Below are 27,268 nucleotides of genomic sequence, written 5' to 3'. Positions count from 1 at the left end.
CGAGAGCGGGGAGGGAGGAAAAATAAAAATAAAAAAATAAAATAAACAAACGCCGTGCGGAAGACAGGCCCGTTCCCCCACTTTCCCGGCATGAGCATCTCCTTCCCTTCCTTCGAGCACTGAGGAGGAGCCGGGTGCGACCCGCCCGAGATGCCACAGCCAAAGGCGACTTAGTAGGCGCGGGCTCCAGACGAAGGAGCCCCCGGGCGGGCCTGGAGATGGCGGCCCGGAGCGCCCCAAACTGCCACCTGCGGCTGGAATGGGTGTACGGCTACCGCGGCCACCAGTGCCGCAACAACCTCTACTATACCGCAGCCAAGGAGATCGTCTACTTCGTGGCTGGGGTCGGTGTAGTGTACAGCCCTCGCGAGCACCGGCAGAAGTTCTACCGGGGCCACAGCGACGACATCATCAGGTACAGCCTTTCCCCAGCGTTACCTGCCTGCCTGCAACATCCCCAACCCCACCTCCCAAAAGAAACTACTTACAGAGAAAGGACCCCCCCCCCCCCATCCCCACCCCTTTACCCTGCCTGGAACTGGAGCTGGAGCTGGAGTTATATCTTGGAATCCTTTGGCAGCCTGGGGAATTCTATATAGACCTCCAGGATAATTATTTTTAAATATATGAAATACAAAAGAAACTAATTATGTTGAAACAAAGCTCTAAGTCCTCCTTCCCCTTCCCCTCTTTCTGCTCAGGTTAAAGGAGCCCCTGTTCTGGAACGTGTGCTTTCCTCTGCTCTATTCCCAGGCTTTCTTTAACTATAGGAAAATAATCTTCCCTAGAAATAACACCGCTACTTTAGGTGTTGTAAGCTCTTTTAATTCCACCAACTTCCTTTTCCCCCCACTCCCTTTTGCAGACTCGTCTTTTGAGTCGAGTTGGTCTAGGAAGTCATTTGGTCCTTTTTCTTTGATTGTCAGTCATTGGTCAGAATAATGAAAGGGGGAAAACCACCAAGCCTTATTTGATAACATTTTATTCCATTCCATGAAAGCATCCAGCTATTTCCAGTAGATACATCTATCTTAAGGTAACCCTTAGTGTATCAGAAAACTCCATGGCTTACTGGCAAATTAAAAAGAAAATAAAGGATATTTTAGAAGTGGGGAATGTTGTGTTACCATAGTGGCAGAGTGGAGGTCACTAACCATTTGCACATAGTTATTAGTTTAAGTTTTATTAACGAACATAGAAAAGAACTCGGAAATCTTATAGTTCATTTGACTTCGAAATTGCAATGATTGCTTGGGTGTGGATTTAGGAAAACTGTAGGAAATTCTTTTCAAAATAAAGAATCCTTGTACATTTTTACCATTTTTTTTGTTTGCTCTGCCCTCATGATGTCAATCTTAAGGTTAAAAAAAAATTCTGACCATTAGGAACTCCTTTTGTATTTTTCTTCTCTCTTGCCTAATGAAATGTCTCCTTAGTGAAATTCTTCTGTTTATTTCTTACTTTGAATAATAGTATATCTTAAAAATTGAAAAAATTTTTTCTCTTTGTGTGAACAGATAAATTTTTGTGACAATTAAGATTTTAACAGCAATAGACATTATTATAGACTATTGACAAAGTAGTTAAGGGCTTTACAAAGGAGAATATATAATTTTTTTTTTAAAAAAAGCAAGTTTGCTACTTGGACCACGGTGGGAAATTGCATTGTTGAGTTGGTTCTACCTCTTTGCTTCATTTTAATTAAGAAGAGATAGGGAAAGGTATGCTCATCTATCTTTTGAGCAAAGGATCTCTTACTTAAAACACTGCTGCAGATATTAAAGTCCTTCGGTTGCATTTCTATATAATGTAAAAGAGATAAGGAATTAAGAGAAAATACAGCACATGTTTGAGTTTGAAGAAGGAAAGAAAAGGCTATGAGAATAGCTTTCATTTGATAGAGAAAGAGTTATCCCAGAAAACTCTTCTGTGGTCTTTTTTTGGTTTGCCATGAAATTGTCTAAATTAAGTCATGAGATCTTTTCTGAAAGTAATGTGATTATTAGGGTGGCATTCAGTTTACAGATCTATGACAAGTGTCCAAGCTGTTATAAAACTCAAAATCAATATTAATTTAAATAATTCAGAGAAAGTAGAGAAGTTTGTCCAAGGTGCTTTTGTATTTATCTTTCAACCTTGCTCCTCCTCTTCCCCTTGCTTAACTCTGATTTATATTGTAGCCTTAGCTAAGACAGCATCCCAGATGTTTAATCTGTTAGCAGAAATTCAAGTAGGTGGGATAAGTAGGGGATCTTTCTGCAGTGAAGCCATATCTATGGTGGCTGACTATAAGCAGATGATTTCAAGGCCTTGTGGAGGTGAAACTTGTTGGAGAGTAGTAGCTTATTTGCCTTTTTTAGGGAAGTGGTGATTATTGGATCATTTGGATCATTTGAATCTATTGTGACAATACATTTTACCTTCCTTTAGGGGAAGGAAGGTGCAAATGTATATCTATTAACAAAAAATTTAAGGCATAGAATAGGCTTTCCTTTTTACCATATTAAAATTAACTCTGATTCTATGCATTGTACTTATGAAAAACATATCCAAGCAAAAGAGAATGTAGATATTGTGAAAATTTTAGATTATAATGAAATTTTAATTTTCTGGTGTCATGAAATGGATGTGTAACGCATTATAGAAATTAGCCACACTCTAGAAATGTTATGTGAACTAGAGGTGGCAGAGATCATTGAAAACCAAATAAAAATTAGGACATATAAATAGGGAAAATATTCATAATCTCATTTTGGTTACATTATATTTCTATTTGAATTTATGAGCTACATGAAGAAGTTGATAGTTTGATAATTCTACATAAGAAGCTTTATCTTGTGGTTTTATAATTGTAAGGTACAATAGAAAATAATGCAATGCCACAATTTGACCAAAACCAAACATCTCTCCTTGATCTGTATGGTAGTAATTGATTCTAATTTTTCTCCATATTTAGATAGTTGTGGAAGAAATGTTGGAGCTCATCTAATCCAACTTCATTTTATAGTGGAAGAAATGGAGGAATGGAGAAATTATTTGCCCAAGGTCACCAAGGTTGCAGTTGTCAAAACTGGGCTTCCCAGGTCCTCTGACTCTAAATTCAGCACTTTTTTCACTGAATCATAATGCCTTTTATTTATGTGAAGCTTACATTGCTTTTTTATCTAATATAAGGAAGCTGGTCTTTAGTCCAAAGTGATTTCATGACAGTGTAATGGCAAGTGGCTGGCTCTGGAAACAGAGAACCTGTGTTTAATTCCTACCTCTATTTCTTGCTCCCTAAGTAATCCTGGGCAAGCCATTTTAACCCTTTAGGTCTTGGTTTCCTCATCTGTGAAATGAGGAGATTAGACTAGATGGCTTTTGAAGTTCCTTCTAGGCTTTCATGATCCTATGATCTAATTCTCTACTACTTCCTTTTTACTTGAAGATCTCATTGCTATAGAAAATATAAAGGCCGATACATTATCTTTAGTTATTTGTATATTGAATTTATATGTAGCTTACCCCTTATTTAATAGCTAGTAATGTTACATTGCTTAAAGTTATATTTCAGTGTGTTCTTAAGCTTGTCTTCTAATTCCTATTTATGGTTCCCTCCACCTCCCACTTGGACCAGATCCTTGGATCTCTCGTAGCCTAGGAAAGCAAAGTTGTACCCAGGGGCGTTTTAATGCTGGCTGTGCTTCATCTTCACCAGTGACCTCCTCACTAACTTTCTTTCCATTAATAGTTGTTGCATTAGTCTCATAAAGTATACTGTTTAGATGGTGGTAAAGTTTAAATATCATAGCCTGTTATAGGGCCAAGACACTGTTATATAGTATGTTATAAATTATTCATTAAAAATAATCATACCTTTGTCTAGTTGAGAGCTTGAAGGTATGTTGATATCAAATCTTCCTGCTAAATCCTGAAGAACAAGCTAGCTTTTTTATTTATCTTTCTTATTTGCATCCATCAGGACATTGTTTAAACACTTTGCTTTTTAGGAAACAGAAATTGGTAACAGGTTTCTTCACTGTTCACTTTTGGCCATGTGAAGTTTAATGTGATAAGTGATGTTAAGTGACTGAATGGAATGAAACATGACTTACTGACATTGAAACTTAAAAAAATTTCTACTTTATATAGCATTTGGTATCTTTATTGCAAATTGAGAGATTACTACCTGTCTTACCTACCTTTGTGAAGCTGCAATGAAAAACATATTGAAGGGGCCCAGCACAACTGATAGCCACCAAAGTAAGATTAATTTAAGAGTATATGTTATGGTGGATTGGAAGCTTCATATTTGTTATTTTGTGTTTTTTGATTGATTATACTTTTAATAAGGCACAGATATTTTGTTATCATTTTTTTCAGAAACATTATTTCATTTGAACTGTGTAAGTTGGAGCAGCCACATTTATATGCTAAGGCAAAAAACTTTTTTAAAGAAAGTTATAATCAATTTTAAAAATGTATATTAATTGTCCTTCCTAGAGTATTGCCATGCCTGATCTCATAAGTTTATCTTAGCCTTGAATATTTTACAATTAAAAAAATTTCTAGGTGTGCAAATGATGTAGTGGAAGAACACTATTCAAGTCACATTCTTGCCATTTTTTAAAATTTATGTGTCTTTGGACTACTATTCTCTCTGGACCTCAGTGATCTCATCTATAAATGAGAGAATTGATTTAAATGACTTCTGGTGGACCTTCTAGCTTCAAATACTACAATATTTATTTTCAAAATTTAACAAATTTGGTTCTTTCTTTTAAACGGATATGCTTTGTAAAAAAAAAAGTAGAAGACACAGTTCCTGCTGTTGAGGACTTTTGCAGATCAGTAGATTATTTTAGAATATGTAATAAGCATATTTTTTCACAGTAGCTGTGTTCCTTAAAAGTTTCTGGTAAATTGAATGATTATAAATTCAATCATGATTTAAATGCAGTAGGCAAATTGAGGAAGTGCACTGCATTTGGAATTGGAAGACCTGGGTTTAATTCAGGGGCTAAGGTAGAACTTTTTTTTGCAAGGCATTTCCTTGCTTTAGGCATCAGTTGTTTTATCTGTAATGGGGAAGAATTGTATTAGTTGACCTTTAATATCCTGTGCAGCTCCAAATTCTATAATCTTATGTTTCTCATCAGATTGAGGGTAGCTTTTCAGGATTTGAGATTAGTTCCCTCACATTGAGTTCTGTCTTGAAGTTCCATATGGCTAATTATCATCATTATGTACCTCCTTCCCAATCCTAAGTTATGCATATTATACAATTTTTGCCAGATATATTTAATTTGGGATATTGTCAGATTTTGTATCCTCTGACTCCCAATTCTAGTACCATACTGGAATCCTTCAAAAGTTATGTGTAATTCCAGAAAGAGTTTTATAGCTATCTAAGATTATATAGATTTAATAAACTTTCCCTCATTAATTAGGATTTAATTTTACTTAAGTTTGATAAAGTGTATAATGGTAATCCAGTAACTTTGTAAGATTAATTTGATATATCTTCAGAAATGGCATACTGCTTTGTAGCATATCAGGGTGAAAACTACAGGAGTATTAAAAGGATTTTGAAATTAATAGATGCTTTCTTTTATTGAATTGTATGAATAAGTTGTGGAAAATGGGCCAAATTGACATTAATGTCACTTATTAATTTCATTTCAAATACATCAATATGTGTCAGATTAGTCTATTTTAACTTTTCAGTATAAAAATACATTTCCACCTACTTGATTGCATACTTGAGGACTGTTAAACAATTTTTTGCAAGTAATACAAAAAATCGTTTAACTTCAGTTTCCTACCTACTATATAAGGCTTAGACTCAGAGTCCTCTGAGGCCTTTTCAGCTCTAATCTATAAACCTCTTTCTACATTAGGCATGAAATTAGACTAGAAATCAGATTTCAACAGAGGTTAGAGATAGATTAGAAAAACAAATAGAAAATGTGATGAATTCTCCAAATAAGTAGAAGCTCTTAAAGAGAAGACAGATTTAGAATACAAAAATACATAGAAAAATTTTGTCATAAGAGAAGTAGAGGACAATATGTTTGAAAAAACATGTGAATTCTTTATAAATCAAACCATATGGTTCAAAACAGGTGTGCAGAGATGACTTGAGGAGACTTAGTCTCCCAGAAGACCTTGCTAAAAAAATTTAGTATCATAATGAAGAGATAATGCAAGAAAACCCAGAGTTTTGAAATAGAAGTACAAAATATTAAATGAATTAATATATCAAAACCCTATGCTTAAAACTCCAAGGCATGCAATGGTTAACTCACAATTTTAATTTTGGACAACACAACAAAATTTATAAGTGGCCAGGTAAAGGCATTAGATGAAAAGAAATGCTGTTTTAACTGATAATTATACCAAAGCCACAAGAAATCAAAGAAGAGAATGGAAAATAGGATATTTCAAGAAATAAAGAATCTCAAGCTTTAGTTTAATATGATAATGCTAATACTAACATTTATATGATGTCTACTATGTGCCAAATGCAGAACTAAGTCTTTTACAATTATTATCTCATGTGATCCTCACAATAACCCTGGGAGGTAGGTGCTATCCTCATTTTTACAGATAAAGAAACTGAGGCACCTAGGGGTTAAGCGACTTAGCCAGTGTCATACTGCTAGTATAATAGGTGTCTGAAGCTGAATTTGAAGTGAAGTCTTCCTAACCCAAGATTCACACTCTATTTGCTATACCACCTAGTTGCCCCTAATATAATAAAATCTGTCTTATGCCTAATGAGAAATAGAAGTTCAAATGAGAGGTGGAGAGGGGTGCCTGTTCTTCTAGCTAAGGTGATTTGGTCATGTTCCAAACAAACATTACATAGAAAAAAATACAAACAGATGAGCAGAATATTCTACTTGTAAATATGGCAAATCAAAAGCACAAAGGCGAGAAAAGGTTATATAATGAAATAAAGTCACATATGTTTATAAATTTCTGTTTAAAACAAGAAAATAAATTGAACTAAGGCATTAAAAGAACAGAGATGGCATTATTAAACAACAAAAAAGATTTAAGGGCCTTAAAATTTAGGGGAAATGTAGATAAATATAGAGAAGATCAGGAGAAAAAAAAAACAATTTAAATTCTGTGGATTAAGTCCTGTGATCTCCTGTAAGTGAATCATCATTATCTTTTGTAGGGGAAAAAATGTGCAATGGGAATTTGCCTAAATGAAGAAATAGAGAATAAGAAAGGGGGTGGTAGACCTAGAGATGTATCCCTTTCTAAGTCTATAGATAAATGGAAAAGATTTAATTTTTGTAGTCTTTATAGAGTATGGACTATGGGAGAATAGAATTAAAGCAATGGGTAGAGAGAATGTCTCATTTCAAAGGAAAGGGAAAGGGTGGACTAATGAATGTTCTGATGGAGCATATTTCTATGTGTGTTCATTTACGTATGTATATACTTAAGCATACTCTCTCTATGTGTATAAGTGTATATGTATGTACACACACACACACACACACACACACACACACACACATATATAATACCTATAGAGACATACCTTTTAACCAGTCTGAGTTAAAGGGACTGTATGTCAGGAGATCTCTGAGAATTGAGGCATCTCTCAGGATTGTATTCCTACTTTAAGAGAGTAAAAGAATGTATCTCTAAAGATTTATTAGTACACACTGATAGGAGGTAGGGAAAGGACATAGAAGAAGAGATAGGATAACTTTTGTTAAAAGTGGATGATCATAATGAGGGCAGAGAATAGGTTCATACCTTATGACTTGCACATAAAGTGACATTGCTTCCATTTGGTAGTGTTTTCTTCAGGATTTGGTATTTCTAAGAGTGAGGCAGAGTAGAAATAAAGGAGATGGAGGATGGGGAGGATAAGAACTACTAAATTCAATTCAATAAAATAGAAAAGAGGACAGAGGGATTTTAGATTTGGAACTGCAAACATGTTAGCCTTGTGAGGGCTACAAAAAGAAATAAATAAGATAACAAGCCAACTTATGACTAGAGAATAGAATTGTGTTTTCAATTTTCAGATTAAAAGGGGAGAGAAATAAGGACAGTTAAAATTGCTTAGAAAAGAGTGCCACAAAAGAATATTATTTAAACTAAGAATTTAGGGATGGGGAGGAAAGATTTTGTCCACATACTTGATGGGGTGGGGAAAAGAAAGGTTCAAAGCTGGGCAGGGCAACAAAAGAAAAAAGATAAATTAAGTAAATTCAAAGGCTAAGGCAGATGTGGAGTAGAAGGAGAGCCTTTGAGAAGCTGGAATATATACCTTTTATTAAATTGTTTTTTTCAATCAGCAAAAATAATCTACCTTCTCTCCCTCCAGTTGAGAATGAAAGAAAAGTAAAATCTATGTTTACAAACATAGTCAAGAAAAATAAATTTCCACATTGGCCCAATCTAAAAACAATATACCTTAACTTTTGCACACTGGATCATTTACCTCTCCATCAAGAGATGGGTGAAAGGTATTAGCCCTATGGAATCATGTTTGATCATTATGCTGATCCGTTTCTAATTCTGATATGTTTGCTTACTATATTTGTTCTCCAAGTTCTTTTCACTATGTATTAGTTCTTATGAATCTTCCTAAGTTTCTCTGAGATCATTACTGTCATCATTACACAATGGTATTCTCTCCTGTTTACTGTTTGATTCTTTTTTTCTTCTAAAACTTACCTTCCATCTTGGAGTCAATACTTTGTATTGGCTCCAAGGCAGAAGAGTGGCAAGGGCTAGGCAATGGGGGTTAAGTGACTTGCCCAGGATCACACAGCTGAGAAGTGTCTGAGGTAAGATTTGAACCTAGGACCTCCATCATCTCTAGGCCTGACTCTCAATCCACTGAGGTACCCAGCTGCCCCCTTACTGGTTGATTCTTCTTTGAGGTTCCTTATTATTTTTTATCTTGTTCACTCCCACCATTGTCCTTTATGTGGATATTCATTTTTAATTACTTAGAGGCTTTAGGGTTCCATGACTTGTAGTTATATTGCAGTAGTAGTAGAATATTAGTAGTAGAACTTGGATGTTTGTTTCTGGGAGAAATTTGGTATCATTAAAGGAAATTTCTACTTTCTCAAAGGTAGCCCAGCCTCCCCTTCTCCCCTTTTTCATTTCTGAGAGCAACTCATTGTTCAGATGAACCATTTGCTCCAGTTTTATGTTTACAGATGAACAATTGGCTGTAAATTTTTGTAACTTCTTTTCATAATGTGGGGCACAGATACTCTCCATTCATTTGGTTTTTTACCCTGTGTGGATGATTAGAGCAAACATCTTTTTGAGTAGTTACATATCTCTTCCAGGAGGTTCTGCAGTATTCTGGGGCTTCATACTGTTGTGAGGAAGATGATGTCATCCACAAACAGGAGCATCTAGAAGGCCTTACCATCCATAAATCCTTCTTCAGCTTTGGTTCTGATCCTCATCTTCTGCATGACAGTGGTGAACAATTTTGGTGAGCATACTTCTCCCCATTTTATGCTTCCCCTGATATTTATGGTCAGAGGGTTGTTTAACAAGGTTATCTCTGTTATATATTTCAGAGAATCTTGGATAATTTTTACTATGTAAATGAGAACAATCTTGTTGAAAGAGAGCCTTTAATTTGATGTTTTGCTCTACCAAGTTAATTTAAAAAAATTAACAAATTGGGTTGAACTAGAGTCTTCCAAAGGTTCTTTCCAGTTCTAGTCTTTTTATCCTCATTAACACAATGGAATCATGTATTCTTTACATCTTTTCATCATTTGTGTGTTAGTAAATATGTGGTCTACTGTGGAATATCACTTGTAAAGGCCTATTTGTCTTCTAGTGATACTTTTGTTGAGGATGTTCCTGATTTGTCTATTAAGTAATTCTCATTAAAACTACATATAGAAGGGAAAGTAGGAATAGTTTGGAAATTACTGATGTTTTCTTGGTCACCTTTTCCAGGATTAATAATCTCTGAAGAGCCAGCTCAGTAAATTGAGAGCTTGGCCTAGAAATGGAAGGTCTCTGGGTTGAAATGTGGCCTCAGACACTTAATAGCTGTGTGACCCTGGGCAAGTCATTTCATCCCCGTTGCCTAGCCCTTTCCACTCTTCTGCTTTGGAACCAATACACATTATTGATTCTAAAAGAGGAGGTACGGGTTTAAAAAATAATGATTATCTTTGAGATGTTTACGTGTTGATTTCTTCCCTTCTGGTACCTGATGAATTTACATCAGTTAAATGCTCACAATTATGCCACCTACACCATAGGTCTTTTTAAATGTATCCTTGGTCTAATTCCACTGTTTTTGTTCTCTTTAGAGCCATTTCTACTTCCTCTATAAAGCATATCCAGGACTCTGATGTCAGACTCCAAGTGTGGTGGCTCTACTGTCCATGATGTCCCTCCAAATTAAACCAACATATACCTTAATATTAATTTATTTCATTGTGAAGGTGGGCAGAGGATAAGATAGCAGAAAATATGTTGAAAATCATGGCTTCAGAGTAAGAAATGAGAGAGATAAAAATCTTATAGACTCTTAATATCAAACCTCTAATCCTTAATGTCATGAACACTTTCTTTGAGAAAATATTGGATGCTTTCTGGAGTAATAGTTTAGTGGGCACTGTGGTATATGTGTATAATATTATAAGAGACCAGGCATGGCAAGTACAAAACATCATCAGAGAAAATAGCTAGTGATTGAGTTATGAACTATTTCTAAATTAGCTGTCTGTGTACCACTGACTATTAGAGAAAGAAATATAATCAATACATCATAAGAAAGAATAAAAATTGGAAGATATCATGACCATTTGTGTTAAAATTAAAATAGATAAAAGAAAAGAAATTAACCCAGGCTAATACAATTTTCTAAGAAAATTTAACTGATGTAAATCAATTGCCATAATGAAGGGAACATGCTGAGAAACTGCCTTAGTCAACTTAAAATTTTATCTCATTGCCAGCCAAGGACAACATAGGTTAGCAAAATCTAAAGGAGGAAGATAATGGAAAATTATGAACAGTATTGTATATCGAAATAGTATGAACCAATAGAGGGAAAAATAACTTTATAAAAAGCTTGATTAAAAACTCAGTGAAGCAGATTATATACCAAGACCATTTAAAGACAAAACTGAAAGGATAACAGATAACAAATGTAAAAGATCACCAAAGTTTTCTAATAAACTCTTTTCTTCAGCAGTAACAAGGAAGTCAACACATATGACCCTGGCTTATCAGTTCCACAGCCCTAAAGAAAATAGATTTGACAGGAAGCAGTTTCAAAAAACCTAACATAGATTAAGAATTGTCCCTATTGGAGGTGATAAAATTTTGAGGGCATTGAGATAATGATTTTCAAGCAGTCTGAAAGAGAGGATACCAGAGGTTGAGGAAAATTTTGAACTTTATTATTACCAAAAAAAATGACTAAGAAGATTTCATGATAGGCTTATTTGCCCATTTTCTTAGCTCTATAAAACTTTTATGAGAATAGCCTCTTTATATTATAACATTATATTATAAAATATATGCTGTCAATCAGTAGGCATTTTTTTAAGTATCAGGTACTGTGGTGGGGATTCTGAAGATATAGTGACAAAAAGGAAACAGTCTATACTCTCAAGAAGCATTGTATTCTGTCAAAGGTGGTAACATACTTAAACACACACATTCACAAAGTTGTATGCATATCTGTGTTGAGGGCATGCTTTATGAAAGTATGAGAAAGGAACAGCAGGTTCTTACAAGTGATATTCTACAGCAGACCTAATTTTTGTGGTCACCCAAGTGACTGAATAAAGATTCTCTCTGTGCTTATTAACTGTTAAAAAATTGATTTGACAGAGCAAAATGCTACCTTGAAGCCACTCCTTCAACAAGGTATATCCTATGCATATGTCAGTGTCATGTAAGATTCCTTGAAAAAAGTGACAACTTTATTCAACTCTCTGACTATCAGTATTCAGCATGGCATAAGACAGGGAGATGTGCTCACCAAAGTTGTTGGACAGTCTTATGGGGGATTTGCAGCACATATTCCAGATGAAAGTGGAGTTTCCCGTAGATGATAAACATCTTGAGATGATCCTGTTGGTAAATGACATTGTTCTGGTTACATTAAATATTAACTCTTACTATTTGATTCACTTCACACACTTCTCTACAGGCATCTTTTATTGCTTTTTGCTCACAAGTGAGAGTAGTGCAGGGAGAAAGAGCAATGGATTTGATTATCAGAGAATTCCAGTTCAAACCTTAACTCAGCCATCTACAATTTGGGTGTCTTTGGGAAAGTCATTTAATATCTCTGCAGTTTCACCATTTATTTTACAGAAATAAGGAAGTTGAACTAGATAGCCTGTGTGATCCCTTCTAGCACTGAATCTATTGTGCTCTGTTGCAGGTTACTCTTGCCCACCATTTTCCATTGTCCTCTGGGTGATCCTCACAACTTCAATGCTTCAGAGACTCTATTTCATGATTTACTTCCATTAAATATCATTGAATGAGGGAACCCCAAAATTACTTATTAAACATTTACTGTGTGGAAAGCACTGTGCTAAACTCTGGGGATACAAAGACAAAAACAGGAATAGTCTTTGCCTTAAGGAGCTTATATTTTAATTGAGGAATCAGGGAATGGTGGCCAGGGAGAAGCATTTTGATAACTAAAAATTATAGGGTTAGCTGAGTGAGTCATTGAAGGGTAGAATGACACATTCCATCCAGGAGCAATGGCAGAATTGATTTGATCATGGTATTTAGGATTCCAGAATTGAGAGGAGGGGACCTGCCAATCTGTGCGGCGGAAGTAAGCAGCTATTATAAGGGTGAAAAAAAGGGTTTTATGGGTTCAATATATTAAAGATGGTCACCAGAGGATTGAACTATTATCAATCCTCAATTAAGAATAATCTCAAATCAAAACTGACTTTTATGAAAGTTTATTTACATGAGAGAAGAGAGAGAGGAAGAAAATAAGAATCTATCTCACTAATTAATCCAGGTAGATCTTAACCCTGAGCCAAGGGTTAAAGGGCCTGAGGTCTGGAGGTGAATGGAGCAAACTTCATTCACAGAGCCTATAAAAGGAAGTTTCTTAATAGACGTTCAGGAAGATTCAGTCTTTAAACTCACCACTTGGAACAGTCTGTGTCACCAACCAGCAAAGCTCCCTCAGATCCCCTTCACCAAAGCAGAAGCCGCCTCACTCACTCAACTCCCTCATCACTTCCAGGGCCTTCCCATAGCCTTCCTGTCCAATCACAATAAACAGTTCTCATAGAAGGCGTGGGGGCGGTCCGTTGGTTCTGTTTCGTTACTCTAGCACATGTGGGTTAGGACCTCCCAGAATTGGAATGTGCTCTCACCTTTGGTGATTAAATCTAAAGATGGGCAGTGTAGACTTAATCTAATTATCACACTATCAAGGAGGAGCTGACTGGAGAGTAGAGATGGAAGAGAAATGTGAAGGACTTGGCTGAAATAGTGGTATGGGAGAGAATTACTAAGTAGGACAGCAAGGGCCTAGGGCAGTAATGTATTTAGAAAGACTACTGGTGTTTTTAAAAGAAAAAATGTCTTTCTGAGAGAAGCTCAAAGTCCATAAAAAGCACTTGGGAATCTACTATAACTGGAAAATGAATAAGGCTTAGCAGTCTCTAGGACAGCAGACCAAACTGCGCAATGTGGATAGTTAGTTCAAACTTTGGATGTATCTCTCATTTAGGAGACTTAGCAGTATTGTGAATAGCACAGTGTCATCCACACAAAGGAGTATTTGCAGGACTCCACTAACTTCAACTTGGATCCTTCTCCAAACCAAATATATAGACAGAGGAGGTCTTTCCTGGAGGGAACTTTGTTTTGAAGGCTCTTCCAGCTTAGTTTTCCATATGCCTGACCAAGAGGATATGTTTTGAACGTTATTACCTTAAAAGGATAACAAGAAAATATAAACATCAACCTCATATGCCTACTTATCTATAGAAAATTTTGATATCTTGCACATCAAGATCATCCTTGATGAAAGTATGAGAAAAAAAGCTGCAAATAATATAATTTTAAGGCTACATCTTTAGAGTCACGTAATTGACTAAATGACTTAGTAAATACAAGATTCCATTATACTACTTAAAAAACTTACTCCTTTGTACAAAAAAAACAATCTTAGTGGTCTCTAATAAGGTGTCACCTATGAATATGTCAGAATTATGCAAGATTACTTGAGAAATAAAACAGTGGAAGTTATTTTGATCAGTCTTCCAATTGTTCGATTTAGATGAACAAAATATGCCCATCAACGGTGTTTACCACTGTTTATAGCAGAGTTTTGGATATATCCTTACAAACAAAATATTGTTGAAGATGATTTAGAGTAGATCCTTACAAATAATATTATTGTTGTTCATTTGTTTCAGTCTTATACAACTTTTTGTGACCCCATTTGGAGTTTTTGTGGCAGATATTGGAATAGCTTGCCATTTCCTTCTCAGTTTATTTTACAGATGAGGGAACCAAGACAAACAGGGGTAAGTGACTTGCTCAGGGTCACTCAGTGTCTGAGGCCAGATTTGAACTCATAAGGATGATTCTTTCTGACTCTGGGCTGATAGTCAATTCATTATGCCTCCTATCTGCCCCAATAATTTCTACATTTCCAGCAAACTGCATGCTCACAACTAAGATCATGTCATTTTTTGTTCCTCTTATTTTTTTTTTGCATTCACAGGTCACAAATGCTATGTAAACATTTGCTTTATCTAGTAAAGGTTCAACTTAGGCTGCTGACCATACTAATGAGGATGGCCTTGCAAAGGCTTGCATTTCAGTTGTATCAGTTCATGTCCAATTCACCATGACCCCATTTGGAGTTTTCTTGGCAAAGATTCTAGAGTGGTTTGCCATTTTCTTCTCAGCTCATTTTACAGATGAGGAAACTGAGACAAGTAGAGTTAAGTGACTTGCTCAGGGTCACAAAGCTGGGAAGTGTTTGAGACCAGATTTGAACTCAGGAAGATGAGTCTTCCTGAATCCAGGTGAGGCTGGGCCACCTAGCTGCCTATATAAATAGTGAGCACTTAGTAAATCTTTATTGAATCGAATTGAATTTTTAGATAGGTGGTACTTGAATAAATTGCTTCACCTCTCACTTCGTTTTCTTAGCATCCTAAAATGGGTATAATAATCTGCTCTACTCACCTAATAGGGTTGTTTTGAAGAAATAGCTTAGTATACTACAGTAATCTGTATGGATGAGAGCTATGCTATAAAGTGCTCTTGTGAGATGCTGGAATTTGTTGCTCTAAGAGAAAATGAAATTAGAAAGAAGAGAAAATAGTTGTATATTGCTTAGGAAGGATGGCTGCTTTGCTAATTCTTTCTAGCATCTGAGTTTGCATTTTAAGATCATGATGATAATTTCATGGGTTGCTTATCCAACAGCATATCTTTATCTTGGATAGGCATTACAAATGAATGAATTGGGCCCAGAACTGAATAGAAAGAAGGAAACAAGTATTTCTTAATCATCTACACTGTTTTAAGCACTTTATAAATATCTCATTTTATCTTCACAATAATCTTTTAAGATAGGTGCTATTATGCTCATTTTACAGTTGAGAAAACTAAGTTGGATAGAAGTTAAGTAAGTACCCCAAAGTCATGCAGATAGTTTTGTGAGGATTTTTCTAACTTCTAGGGATAGTTAGATGGCACAGTTGATAGAGTAACAGGCATGGAGTCAGGAAGCCCTGAGCTCATATCCAGCCTCAGACTATGTATGGCCCTGAGTAAGTCACTTACCCTCATTTACTTTGGTTTCCTCATCTGTAAAATGAGCTAGAGAGGGAAATGACAAACCCCTCTGGTATCTGCCCCAAAAGTTCCATTTGGAATCTGGAAAAGTAAAGCATGACTGAAATAATTAAATGACAACTTCCTGATTCCAGATGCAGTCCTCTATTCCTTGCACCATTTAGTTACTTCTTAGGAAGGAGAGAATGAACTAGATTGGAAAATCACATCATTCTGTAATGACCACACGGAGTCGGGGGTGGCATTTTTAATATTAGTAGTCCCCCAGTGTTGTTGAATGGCTACAAGTTGAGAAACACTATGATCTATAAACTATTATCACCTGCAGGGCAATGGAGACTCAGGTGGAGGGTGTGAGTGGGTTACAACAAATTGTATTCAAGGAATTACTGAAGGAGAACTGGAATAAAGGATGCCATGAAAGAAGTACATGAACTAAAAAGATGAGCTGGATGTGTGAGATTAAGGGATGACTGACAGACAGCCTTTATGTTCTACTATTCTCAAGATGTCAAGAAGAAATGAAGACCATCTATATGATACTTTGGGTAGACTCCTCACAGTAAATATAGGAGCACAGGGAACAGAGTTGCATGAGGTAGGCAGGAATGGATGATTTGTAATCTGTGTATGTACCTTTGGAGGAAATATGCATAGTATGATATCAGAATGCCAAGTGAGTACTTAAGGTTGTCATTTCACTGAATTTATTTATTATGATGGTGATGAAAATGCTTCATTACTTAGAAGGATTTGTAATTTTATTGATATTAGTATTGCTTCCATAAATATAGCTTACAATCTTTCTACAACTTAGTTACTAGAGAGAATGATTATTTCAGAAACATTTCTCCACAGCCAACCTAGGTGAATCATTTCAAATTTACCTAGCTCAGTTATTGGATAAGAGACAAATATAGTCTATCACTAATCTCATATTTGAAAGCTATCTGTTTTGATGGAACCCTGCTAATATTTGTGCTCTTGTTGGTATAACTTTTAAGAGATCCAGCTTATTTCCATACTTTAATTAAACTTCAGAATAAGATTTTAGTGGAAGATTAATTTTGTGGATAACTTGGTAAATATATTTGTAACTTATGAATACTTAACCATAAGTAGTGTATTAAAATTGTGACTAACATGTTTCTATAAAAGTTCTTTTAAAGTAAGATAATTTAAAATTTTATACAAACTAAATACTATAAAATATCTTGAGGCAATAGTTTAAAAGACATTTTTCTTTGGCAGCCTTGCATTACATCCTGAACGAGTGTTGGTAGCAACTGGCCAAGTTGGGAAAGAGCCATATATCTGTGTCTGGGACTCGTACACAGTACAGACAATATCAGTGCTTAAGGATATTCATACACATGGTATAGCTTGTTTATCATTCGACTTGGATGGGCAAGTATGTGTTCTTTTTTCTAAATTGTGTTTTTAAAATATGTACTATGAGGAGTTCTTCCATATTGTTAGTTGTTTTGATGTAAGAAATATTTATTTGGGAAATAATTGAAAAAAACTTTTGTTTATTAGGATGTAATAATAATTGAACATCTCAAGTAATTAGATCTATAAGAACTTTTTGTTTAGTTGAACAAAACTAATCTATTCTTGTCAGTTAAACAATTTACCTTCAAAGTCATACTGATTATGGGTTAGTGTAGTGTTACCTAAAATAGTAAGTGGAAGAAAGTCTTAAAATTTGCCTTTTAAGTTGAACTATACAGATTGTAGTCTTTTGGTGTTTCAAAAGGCAATATAGTTCAAATTATTTTTTCTTTTGTAAAACGTGTAGGGTGGATGCTCTAAGAATACCTTTTTTGGGTTACTTCTTAGATATCCCGCAGTGGGAAAGCTGTTTGATTTAATCAACAAACTTAGTAAACAAGAGAAAAATCAGCTCTGATTAAATATCTTCACCTATGCTGTTAGCTACCTCCCATCATCAAAGAACCCAGGAAGAACAAGAATTTTTTGGCAGAGTTTTAGTAGAGTGCATGGCACATAGTAGTCACTTCATAAGTGTTTATTGAAGTGAATTGTTTTAGGTTGTCAAATTTTAAAAGATAACTTGACAAACATGTTCATTTTTCTAGCTATGACTGCACTACAAATATTTTTAAGGCATATGCAAATAATAAGCCTTACTTTTAAAATCATCTTAAACTTTTAAATTTGCTTTTTAATAACATTATTCCTGTTCAAAAATTAGTCATGTAGTACTGAATGTTATGAAAATAGATTCCTATATATGCCATTCCTTGAAAGATATTAAACTAGCAGAAATTGAGAAGGTTGTTTTTATATAAATTATTGTCTAAAATCTTTGACTAGCTGATTGAAGAGCATCATTATTTTTCTTTTAAGGAGTTTTTCTAGTTTTTCCTTTTAGAGACCCATTGTAACAAATAAAATTAATATAGAAGGATATATTTTAAAATATTAAGGTTTTATTGTAATCCATATCGATAATTAGGAAAACTAGATGCCTGCTAAGATCTAATTTCAATGGCCCGCCATACCTTCCCCTTGGCTGCTTCCTAGGAAAGAGAGCATCCCAATCAAGTTCTGAGACTTTATACCTCTGTCTACGTAATCACACTTCCTGCCCACCTGTATTACACAAGAGGAATCATGGGAAATGTAGTTTTCAAGTCCCATAAATGTCTACAGGAAGTTTATACCAGAGACCTCAATATTAAGTTCAAGAATCCCAAATTTCCAATATCACATTCCCCCTTGAGATCCAGAGAAAAGACGTCTTCTTGATGTATATTGTAAACATAGTCAACTTTTAAATTACAGGAATTTGAGGATAAAAGAAAAGAGGATAAAAACAATGATCCAATGATTGCTAGCCACATTGACAAAAGCCAATTAGGGGCAGTCCCCTTTGGCATAAGAGTGTACATTTAAAACAAATGCATTCAACTCCCCATAGTTCAATCAACTGCATCCCAAAATTCATTTTGGATCTTTATGATCCAGTGAAGGCTCTTCAGGCATCTTTATGATGCCTTCTCCAAAAAGTTTGTTGTCTGGATTCTGGGGAGATGGCAAATATCTTATCCTGAAATTACTCTCAAAAGAATTTAAACTTTACATTATAGATTATAAAACATACATTCCATTCTGATGTGAATTTTATATTCCCCCCTGAAATTACTCTCAAAAGAGTTAAATTTTAACATTATAGATTATAATACAGACATTATGATTATAAAACTTACACACCCCCCCTTGAGGAGAATCAATAACACATTCTCCCCTGAAGAGGGTACCCCAGGTCAGCTAAAGATACATGGCTGAGTCATGGGGTTGTATGAAATCAATTGTCAAAAGAAATAAAAATAAAATCCACATAAAAGAAAAAAATAACTTGCAAATGAAATGTAAAATGTAAAAGTTTTATGTGCAAAAAATATAAGGAAAAATAAACTTATAATAGGTCCTTGAATCAAGGCCCAATTAAATGATGTAAGCAGTTTGCAATTACCCATTCAGGATCCAGGACTACAGAAAATTGCCATTCTATATATAAGAGAAATAACAAGACCAAATATGTGTGCAAGGGAAGTGTCTTTCCCTGGTCTGATTTGCCTACACCTTCTCAGGGATGAGCTATAATGATCTTAGGTGTTTGGCTAGAGAATGAAGCTCAGGGGAAATCAGAAAACCTGCAATCCTAAACCTCAAACACGAGTTTCAAGCCCTTCAGTATTGGCATAGAACTTCCTCAATCCATGGTCTGCATGACCTTTTGCCCCTTGGCACTTTGCAGATTCTCAGTTGGTCTCCATGACCTTGTGGCTCTTTTACGCCCTTCTCCTGGAATCAGACAGAGAGGCATTGATCACAGTCCCATAATATTTACCAATAATTGGAAGGTTACCATAGTCTAAGGCTTTTTGGGTATGCATTAATATTATAGCAAATATATATTTATATTAAACTTATATTATTGTAAAATCAAAAAAAGATTAACATTGATTATATGTACTTTCAGTACAAAAATGAGAAAAAAGGAAAAGAGTCAATTATTCTATTAAAAAATTAAAAGAAAAAACAATAAGAAAATAAGAAATTCAGGGAAAATTACAATGTTTTCAAGTATAAAAATGAGAGAGGAAAAACTCAAACACTGCATTGCACATAGAAGGAAAAATAATAAAAGAATGTTTTAAAAATCAAAAAATATATACATAGCTTAGAATTAATGAAAGGTTTTTCACCAAAAAATGAGATCCATTTCCTGTTAAGCCTTTGCATGAACTGTAAGTATAAATGGTTTTTACAAAATAGCAGATTCATAATGCACATTCAAATAAAGTACCATAATTTCCAAATGCACATTCAAATAAAGTACCATATTTTCCAATAACATATTTAAAGATAATAGCAAACAAACCCATTATTATAACCATTTGCTATGATGTTTAAAAATTGTATACTTGTCACAGATTCAACAGGTATAGTAAATCATTCAACCTTGGCTAAGATATTTTCTTAAATTCCATTACTGCCTCCATAGCAATTGTGGGGCAGAGCCTAAAAAAAATCTGATTAAAAAAAAACTTCTGGGTCTAAGTTATCACCAGGAATTCTAGATCCTTCTGATGGGAAAGCAAGCCAAAATATAAAGCACACAGGAGCTCTCCTGGTTTCCTGTGTAATATACAAAAGCTTGGGAAGGAAATTTCCATTTGTTTCCTCTACCCCTTTAAGACAAAAATTCTTTATAATAAATATATAAAACCTTATCATTCATACAGAAGGGTACTAGGCATCTAAAGTCATTTCTAAAAAACTCTTTATAAAATTATAATTTAAATTCTTAAGGCATCATAGTGTTCAAGGTTGTATACAATTATCAAGATCGAATAAAAACTTAAGACGTGTGATCCTATAGTTGAATGACAAATCCAGTATACATAAGGCTTAAACTTATTTTTCTGTAAAACAGTGATTCCCAAAGTGGGCACTACCGCCCCCTGGTGGGTGCTGCAGAGATCCAGGGGAGGGGTGATGGCCACAGGTGCATTTATCTTTCCTATTAATTGCTATTAAAATTTAAAAAATTAATTTCCAGGGGGCTAAGTAATATTTTTTCTGTAAAGGGGGCAGTAGGCCAAAAAAGTTTGGGAACCACTGACGTAAAACAACAAAATTAAATCACAAAACAATAAGATACAGAGACTTTAAAAAAAACCCATGCAGTCTGAGGTTTTAAAATCCACCTCTGGTCCAATTCAAGTTCCTTCTAACTGAGCTCTGCACTGAGCACAGTGTAGATGACTCCATAAGGGTATACAGTTCAAAGTCCTGATCAGGCCCAAATGGCCAGCATACGTAGGCAGGATAATCACAAGGAATGGTAGGAAGGGAAAAAAACATCCCAGAACTGGGGTCTTCTAGGGACTATGTGCTAACTCAGTCCCCTCCCCCAAAACAGATCATGGAAGCCAATTTGGGGTAAGGACTGGAAAAATTCACAGGTTGGGAATCCCATGTGGCACAAGGGTTGTGGGGAGGTGCCTAGTTCAGGTTTTAGAAGAACCACATGGAGGGTGGTAGTGGAGTAGAAGCTCCCTTCAGGTTAAAAGTCATTAATATCTACGAGGAAACACCCCTGGGAAAGTCCCAGGTGTGTGCAATGAGAAAGAAGGGGGGGGGGTTTCTTTGTATACTTTCCAAATCTTAAGCAGTGACAGTTGGGGTGGCCGCAACAAAAGTCTCAGGAGCAGTGGCTGGGATCGGCATTAACAGGCTGGGCATTTAGGGCAGGAGGCAGTGGCAGAATAGGAGTTGGCCACAGGGACTGGAATTTGGGGGTAAGGTCAGAAGCAGCTTCCTCACCAGGGTCAGGTGGGCAGGCCCCAAACTGGCAGAAGCAGTAAATATTTACCATCTGTAAATTTCTATTACTTGATTTGTTCATTTTTCTCTTTAACTCACTGAAAATGGTCAGCGGTTGGTATCTGTAGGACTGGATTCAAAAAATGCAATATGTGTTTGGGATTGGAGAAAAGGAAAAATGTTATCTATGGCTCCTGGACACACAGACAGAGTAAGTATTTTCTATTAGAATTCCTAATTTGGAATGGGGAGGAATTTGAATTTTATTCCTTGTGAAATTATTGTCATGAATAGGAACTCTGACTAGAACTACAATTTTAGAGCAAAAAGAAAAAAATAATTTTGGAACAGAGATTTATTTTTTAGATTGGGAATAGGTGTAATATCTTTTAGGGAAAAAAAACTATCTTCATTGGTTTCAGTAGACTAAGAATGTGTTTATGATCATTGACACCAAAGAGCTTAATGAAGTATATAGTGAATTTAGTGCACCTCACAATGGCTGTATTTTTATGAAATTTTCATGAAAAGTGTATTTCTTATGAGAAATTTTAATATGTGTTAGAATTATTTTAGTCACCTCAAATTTTCTACTCTGAAGCTTTGGAAAATAATATTGTGCATTATCCATAGGGTTTTAAATGGTGTGGAACTAACCACTGAAACTCTTTAAATTTAAACTCTCTTATGTTAAATGCTATGCAACTTTTTCTTCATACATAAATATGGGTTGAAAACTATTAATAAACTTGAAAATATGTCTAATTTTCTTGTGCTATTAAGTTTTATACTAATGATGGTTTCACTGAAGCATTCATTGAGTCTTGAAAATATATAGAGAGATTTTATTGGTATTTTAAAAAATGCTCTTTGATATGCATTGAATGAATATTACATAATCACTTTGAAGCAGCACAGTATAATAGAGAGCTGGCCTCAGAATCTGAAATACCCAAATTCAAGGTCTATACATGACATATAATTGACACTCTGCCCTAGGGAAGTCATTTAATCTCTAAGTGCCCCCCGGTTACTCTTGTGGACTATACAGTTGGAAAGAAGATAGAAAATTTCCTCAGCTGGAGCTCCCTATACTAATAAAATTACAAGTCCAGATAAAAAAAATTTGACTATAATTACATACTTCATTAAATACCTGCTTAGTCTGATCTTGGTTAGAAACATTTGAGATGAAACCATAGAACTTCGAATGAAATTAAAATTTGCCACAGTGTTTATATCTCTTCACTTATTTAAAACAATGAGTTTTATTTGATATATCTTGGGGTTTTTAAATAGCACAATCATTTCTGAAAGTACTTCTTTTTCTCTTCTAGACTTAACTTTCCCTCTTAACAATGTAAAAAAAAAAACAAACAAAAACACCCAATATAACCTTCACTGATATTTTACAATGATTATATTAAGCTTCATCTCTTAGTTGATAATTCAGATATTTTGATTAATTCTTGATTTTTATAGTATGGGCCATGATTTTAAAATTGCTTCCAAAATGAATTTTTAGTTTCTTGTTACTTAAGAATATAATATTTTGGACTTTTTTTAATATATTAGCTAGTAATATTGTTAGATTATGTATAAAAATGTCATATACCAAGTAAGCATGCTAAAATACTTTTTAGAGCAGAAGAAAAGAAATACTTATAAATTTGATTTCCAAGAAAGTTGTCTATCTCTAGCACAATGTTTTTTCTATGTGGTGATTATTTTATTTAAAATAATTCTTTTTAATGGACACATTATTTAAAGATTTATTTTTTTTTCAGAAGAGAGGTGATATATATGTTGTAAAAAGTTTCACTTTTAGCTTTTCACAAAGTTTATAATAATGTGTAGAAAGAGGAAAAACAGAGAAGTATAGTAGATAAAGAACTAGCCTCAAAGTCAGGAAGACAGGGGTTCAAGGCCTTCTTGTGATAAATACTGACTGTGGGACACTGGATGATAGTCTACCCTCTGAGTGCCCTGGACAGCTTTCTTAGACTACAGATAAGATGCCAACCTCCATTAGTAAAGAGAATTTACATTATTGTGGCAATAGAATCACATTTTTTTTGTAATAAGACCTCTATACCTATCCTACTAACTCCAAATTTGAAGATGGAATTATTTGTTTTTAATGGGTAGCATAATATTAAGAAAGTGGGATATAGTGACTTTTGGTCATATTTAATATGATTCTAATACAGTGATGAAATATTAATGAAAGGTGAATTTAATTTCAATTCTTGTTTATTTACAGATATTTGATATTTCTTGGGACTTGTATCAACCAAATAAACTTGTCAGTTGTGGTGTAAAACATATTAAGGTACTCAGTGTGTCTTTTTTTCTCCAGTCAGTGATATCAATATTATTTTGTTTTTTCCTTCAAAATTAAATTTCATACTGCTGCTTAAATTTTTATACCATTTGAAATAGTAAAGTTTTTGTTTTCATTTTTAGAATTTTAGTTTTGCATTTCATGTTTTAAAACCCTTATCAGCAGTTGTACCAGTGTTCTTGAGAAACTTAACATCAAAATTAAAGGTAACTTTTCTTCTAGCTAAATGATAAAATTGTCATATAATTTAATTTCCAGTGAGTCTCAGAGGACTGCATACAGTGTTCTACTCCAGTATGCAAACTTATTTTTCTTGCATCAAATTCCTTTACATCCAAATTCAAGAACATTGATCTCTCTGCTGCATTAGTTTTAATAAAATTAACCCTAGATTTTGAGTGAAATCCTGGCCCCAGGATCTATGCCACTATTTGACCTTGGATCACTCTTTCATCTTCTCTGAGCCTGAGGGTATGTTCACAAATAGTATTCTTTATCTTTCACAGAGGGCCAAAAGCTTGATTCCTAGTTTCTAAATTTATTATTTGTACTAGGAGTAAACTTTTCCAGATAAAGACAATGAAACATAGTAGTTTTCCTTAGTGACCAGCACATCAGAGAAATTCATTCCATAAAGGAGACTTAGAAGGTAATTAATGCAAGTTTTGATAATTAGGGTAGGAACAAAATAAACTCTTCATTCAATGAAGTAATTACTTATTACTTGAATAGATAAGAATAATGGAAGATATAATTCAAAGGAGAATAAATATTACTTGTAAGTACCGATAAAGCTCATTTAAATTTCTAGTCTTACTGCGATGTTATACAAGCCCATGAATAATTCATTTTCTGCATAAATTGAATATAGTTATTTTGTGTTAACATTTCAATAAGAATTAATGTTTTAAAATTATATCTATCATTTCAAACCTTTTCTATTCTTTTTTCCTATTTTCTTCTATGTACACTATTTTTAAATGTACTAAATTTGTATTATTTTTTTATAGTTTCCTTGGCTTCAAAAGAGACTACACAGATTATTTCAAACAAGTTTTTAAAGACATCAAGGGAAAGGAATTTTAAAATTTAGACAAAGATTATAATTGTGAATAATAGCTGTGTTCAACAAGAAAATTGGTTCTAGGATAGAACCTTTTTGCCACTAAAACAGAATTCTTGATTAGATGAACCAATTTTTATGCCCTATCCAGTATTTCTTTTTTGTTGTTCCTGATGTAGATAGCTAACCTGTACTTTTGTTTGGTAATTCTTGTCAATGGAAAATTAATATATGTTTTATAATAAGTATATGATATAATGTATACAAAATAAGAAAGTTACAATTTTATGAATATCATTGATTCATATAAAAAAACCGAGGGATAGCATAGGATAGTGGATAGAGATTTGGCCTTGAAGCCAGGAAGGCCTGCATTCAAGTTCCACCTTTTTTTTCACTTTTTTTAAAAATATAGTTTAGTTTTATCAATAACATATAATAACAAACTTTCACATAAATTTTCCAAAGTTATATTTTCTAAATTGGGTCCTTTCTCGAGCTGGCGAGCAATTTGATCTGGGTTATACATATATTATCATGCAAAACATTTCTATATTGTTCGTTGTTCATTTTTATAAGAGAATAACCATATCAACCCCCCCCAAAAAAAAAAAAACCTCTCAAATAAACTTCAGTGAAAAATAGCATGTTTTGATCTGCATTCCTACTCCAATAGTTATTTCTCTGGAGGTGGATATCATTCTTTGTCATAAGTTCCTTAGAATTGTCCTGGATCATTGTATTGCTGAGAGTAGCTAAGTCTATCACAGTTTATCATTTAACAATATTGCTATAACTGTGTACAATATTCTCCTGTTCTTATTTCACTCAATTCATGTGTAGGTTTTTCCAGCTTTCTGAAATCTTCCTGTTGTCAGTATTGTTGAAGAGTAGTATTCCATCACCATCATGTGTCACAAGTTGTTCAGCCGTTCCCCAATTGATAGAATCCCTTCAATTTCCAATTCTTTGCCAAAACAAAAAGAGCAGCTATACATATTTTTGTATAAGGAGCCCTTTTCACTTTTTGGACAAGTCTCAACTACTGTGCTTTAGGCAACTCTTTTAAGACTGAATTGCAGACATAGGGTCCATCTGTGGAATTCCTTACCTGGGTATTCCGTATGCCAGTAAAATCATATATCCCTATAGAAAGTAAGAACTGGAAAGAACTTTAAACTCTGATGCCCTAATTTTACAAATAAGGAAAACTTGACCCAAACATGATTTTCACGATTTGCCCATGGTTAATGAGAAGTAGAATACAGACCAACTTTAGCTGGCTATCCAGTATTGCAATAGCAATATCCAGTAAGCAATAATCTTAGTCTTGTCTTTTCTGATCCTCTAAACCAGGGGTCGGCAACCTTTTTGGCCTTGAGAGCCATAAACACCACATTTTTTAAAATGTAATTTCATGAGAGCCATATAGTGCTCACAGTGCGCACTCCTGTAACAGTGCCTGAAAAAAAAATTGACTTTATGGCTCCTGCAGAAAGAGCCATATCTGGCCCTCAAAAGAGCCAGATATGGCTCGAGAGCCACATGTTGCCAATCCCTGCTCTAAACAAATGTCCCACTGAATGCATACTTCATAAATCAAATCTAAACTTATATAAAAATATTTTAAAAATTATTTTCTAATTCACATTTATTATGTCTCTATAGTTCTGGAGTTTGTGTGGAAATTCTTTGACTCCAAAGCGAGGTGTCTTTGGTAAGGCTGGTGATCTTCAGACAATATTGTGCCTTGCCTGTGCAAGAGATGAGTTAACATATTCTGGTGCACTCAGTGGGGATGTCTATGTATGGAAAGGAGTCAATCTTATACGTACAATACAGGGAGCACATACGGTAGGTATATTTTTGCTATAACTTACAATTTGGGAGACAGATTCATATAGTTAATACAATGGGAAGCTTTGGATTCAGGAAGACTTAAATTCATGCCCTGCCTCTGACACATACAAGGTATATAACTATGGGAAATTTAGTTTGCCAATCAGTGCTCCCTTCAAAACTTTAAAGATCTGAGTTACAGAAAAATTACCAATCCACACGTTGTTGGAGAGGTTTTTCTACACTGGGAATTCCTTAAATTGATTAAATCACAGTTTGGACACCCCTTTCTTGCTATCCTTCAATCTAAACTTTATCAAATAAGCTTTTTCTAATTT

At 34.5% G+C, this 27,268-nt stretch overlaps 1 protein-coding gene across 3 annotated transcripts in view; it reads left to right on the top strand.

Annotated features, from left to right (window-relative positions):
* Positions 1 to 207: 207 nt before the first annotated feature.
* EML5 (EMAP like 5) overlaps positions 208 to 27,268 on the top strand; it is a 197,919-nt gene continuing 170,858 nt past the window's right edge. For all 3 annotated transcript variants that reach the window (XM_044664992.1, XM_044664993.1, XM_044664994.1), the window contains exons 1-5: positions 208 to 415; positions 17,074 to 17,233; positions 21,797 to 21,895; positions 23,948 to 24,016; positions 26,760 to 26,945. In XM_044664992.1, coding sequence (XP_044520927.1) covers positions 219 to 415; positions 17,074 to 17,233; positions 21,797 to 21,895; positions 23,948 to 24,016; positions 26,760 to 26,945 — 711 coding nt within the window. In that variant the 5' untranslated portion in view covers positions 208 to 218. The remainder of the gene's footprint in view (positions 416 to 17,073; positions 17,234 to 21,796; positions 21,896 to 23,947; positions 24,017 to 26,759; positions 26,946 to 27,268) is intronic.

The sequence above is a fragment of the Gracilinanus agilis genome, chromosome 2, assembly GCF_016433145.1.
Source record: "Gracilinanus agilis isolate LMUSP501 chromosome 2, AgileGrace, whole genome shotgun sequence".
NCBI classification, from domain to species: domain Eukaryota; kingdom Metazoa; phylum Chordata; class Mammalia; order Didelphimorphia; family Didelphidae; genus Gracilinanus; species Gracilinanus agilis.
Note: the sequence above shows the minus strand (reverse complement) of the source record. Positions and strands in the feature narration are given on the sequence as shown.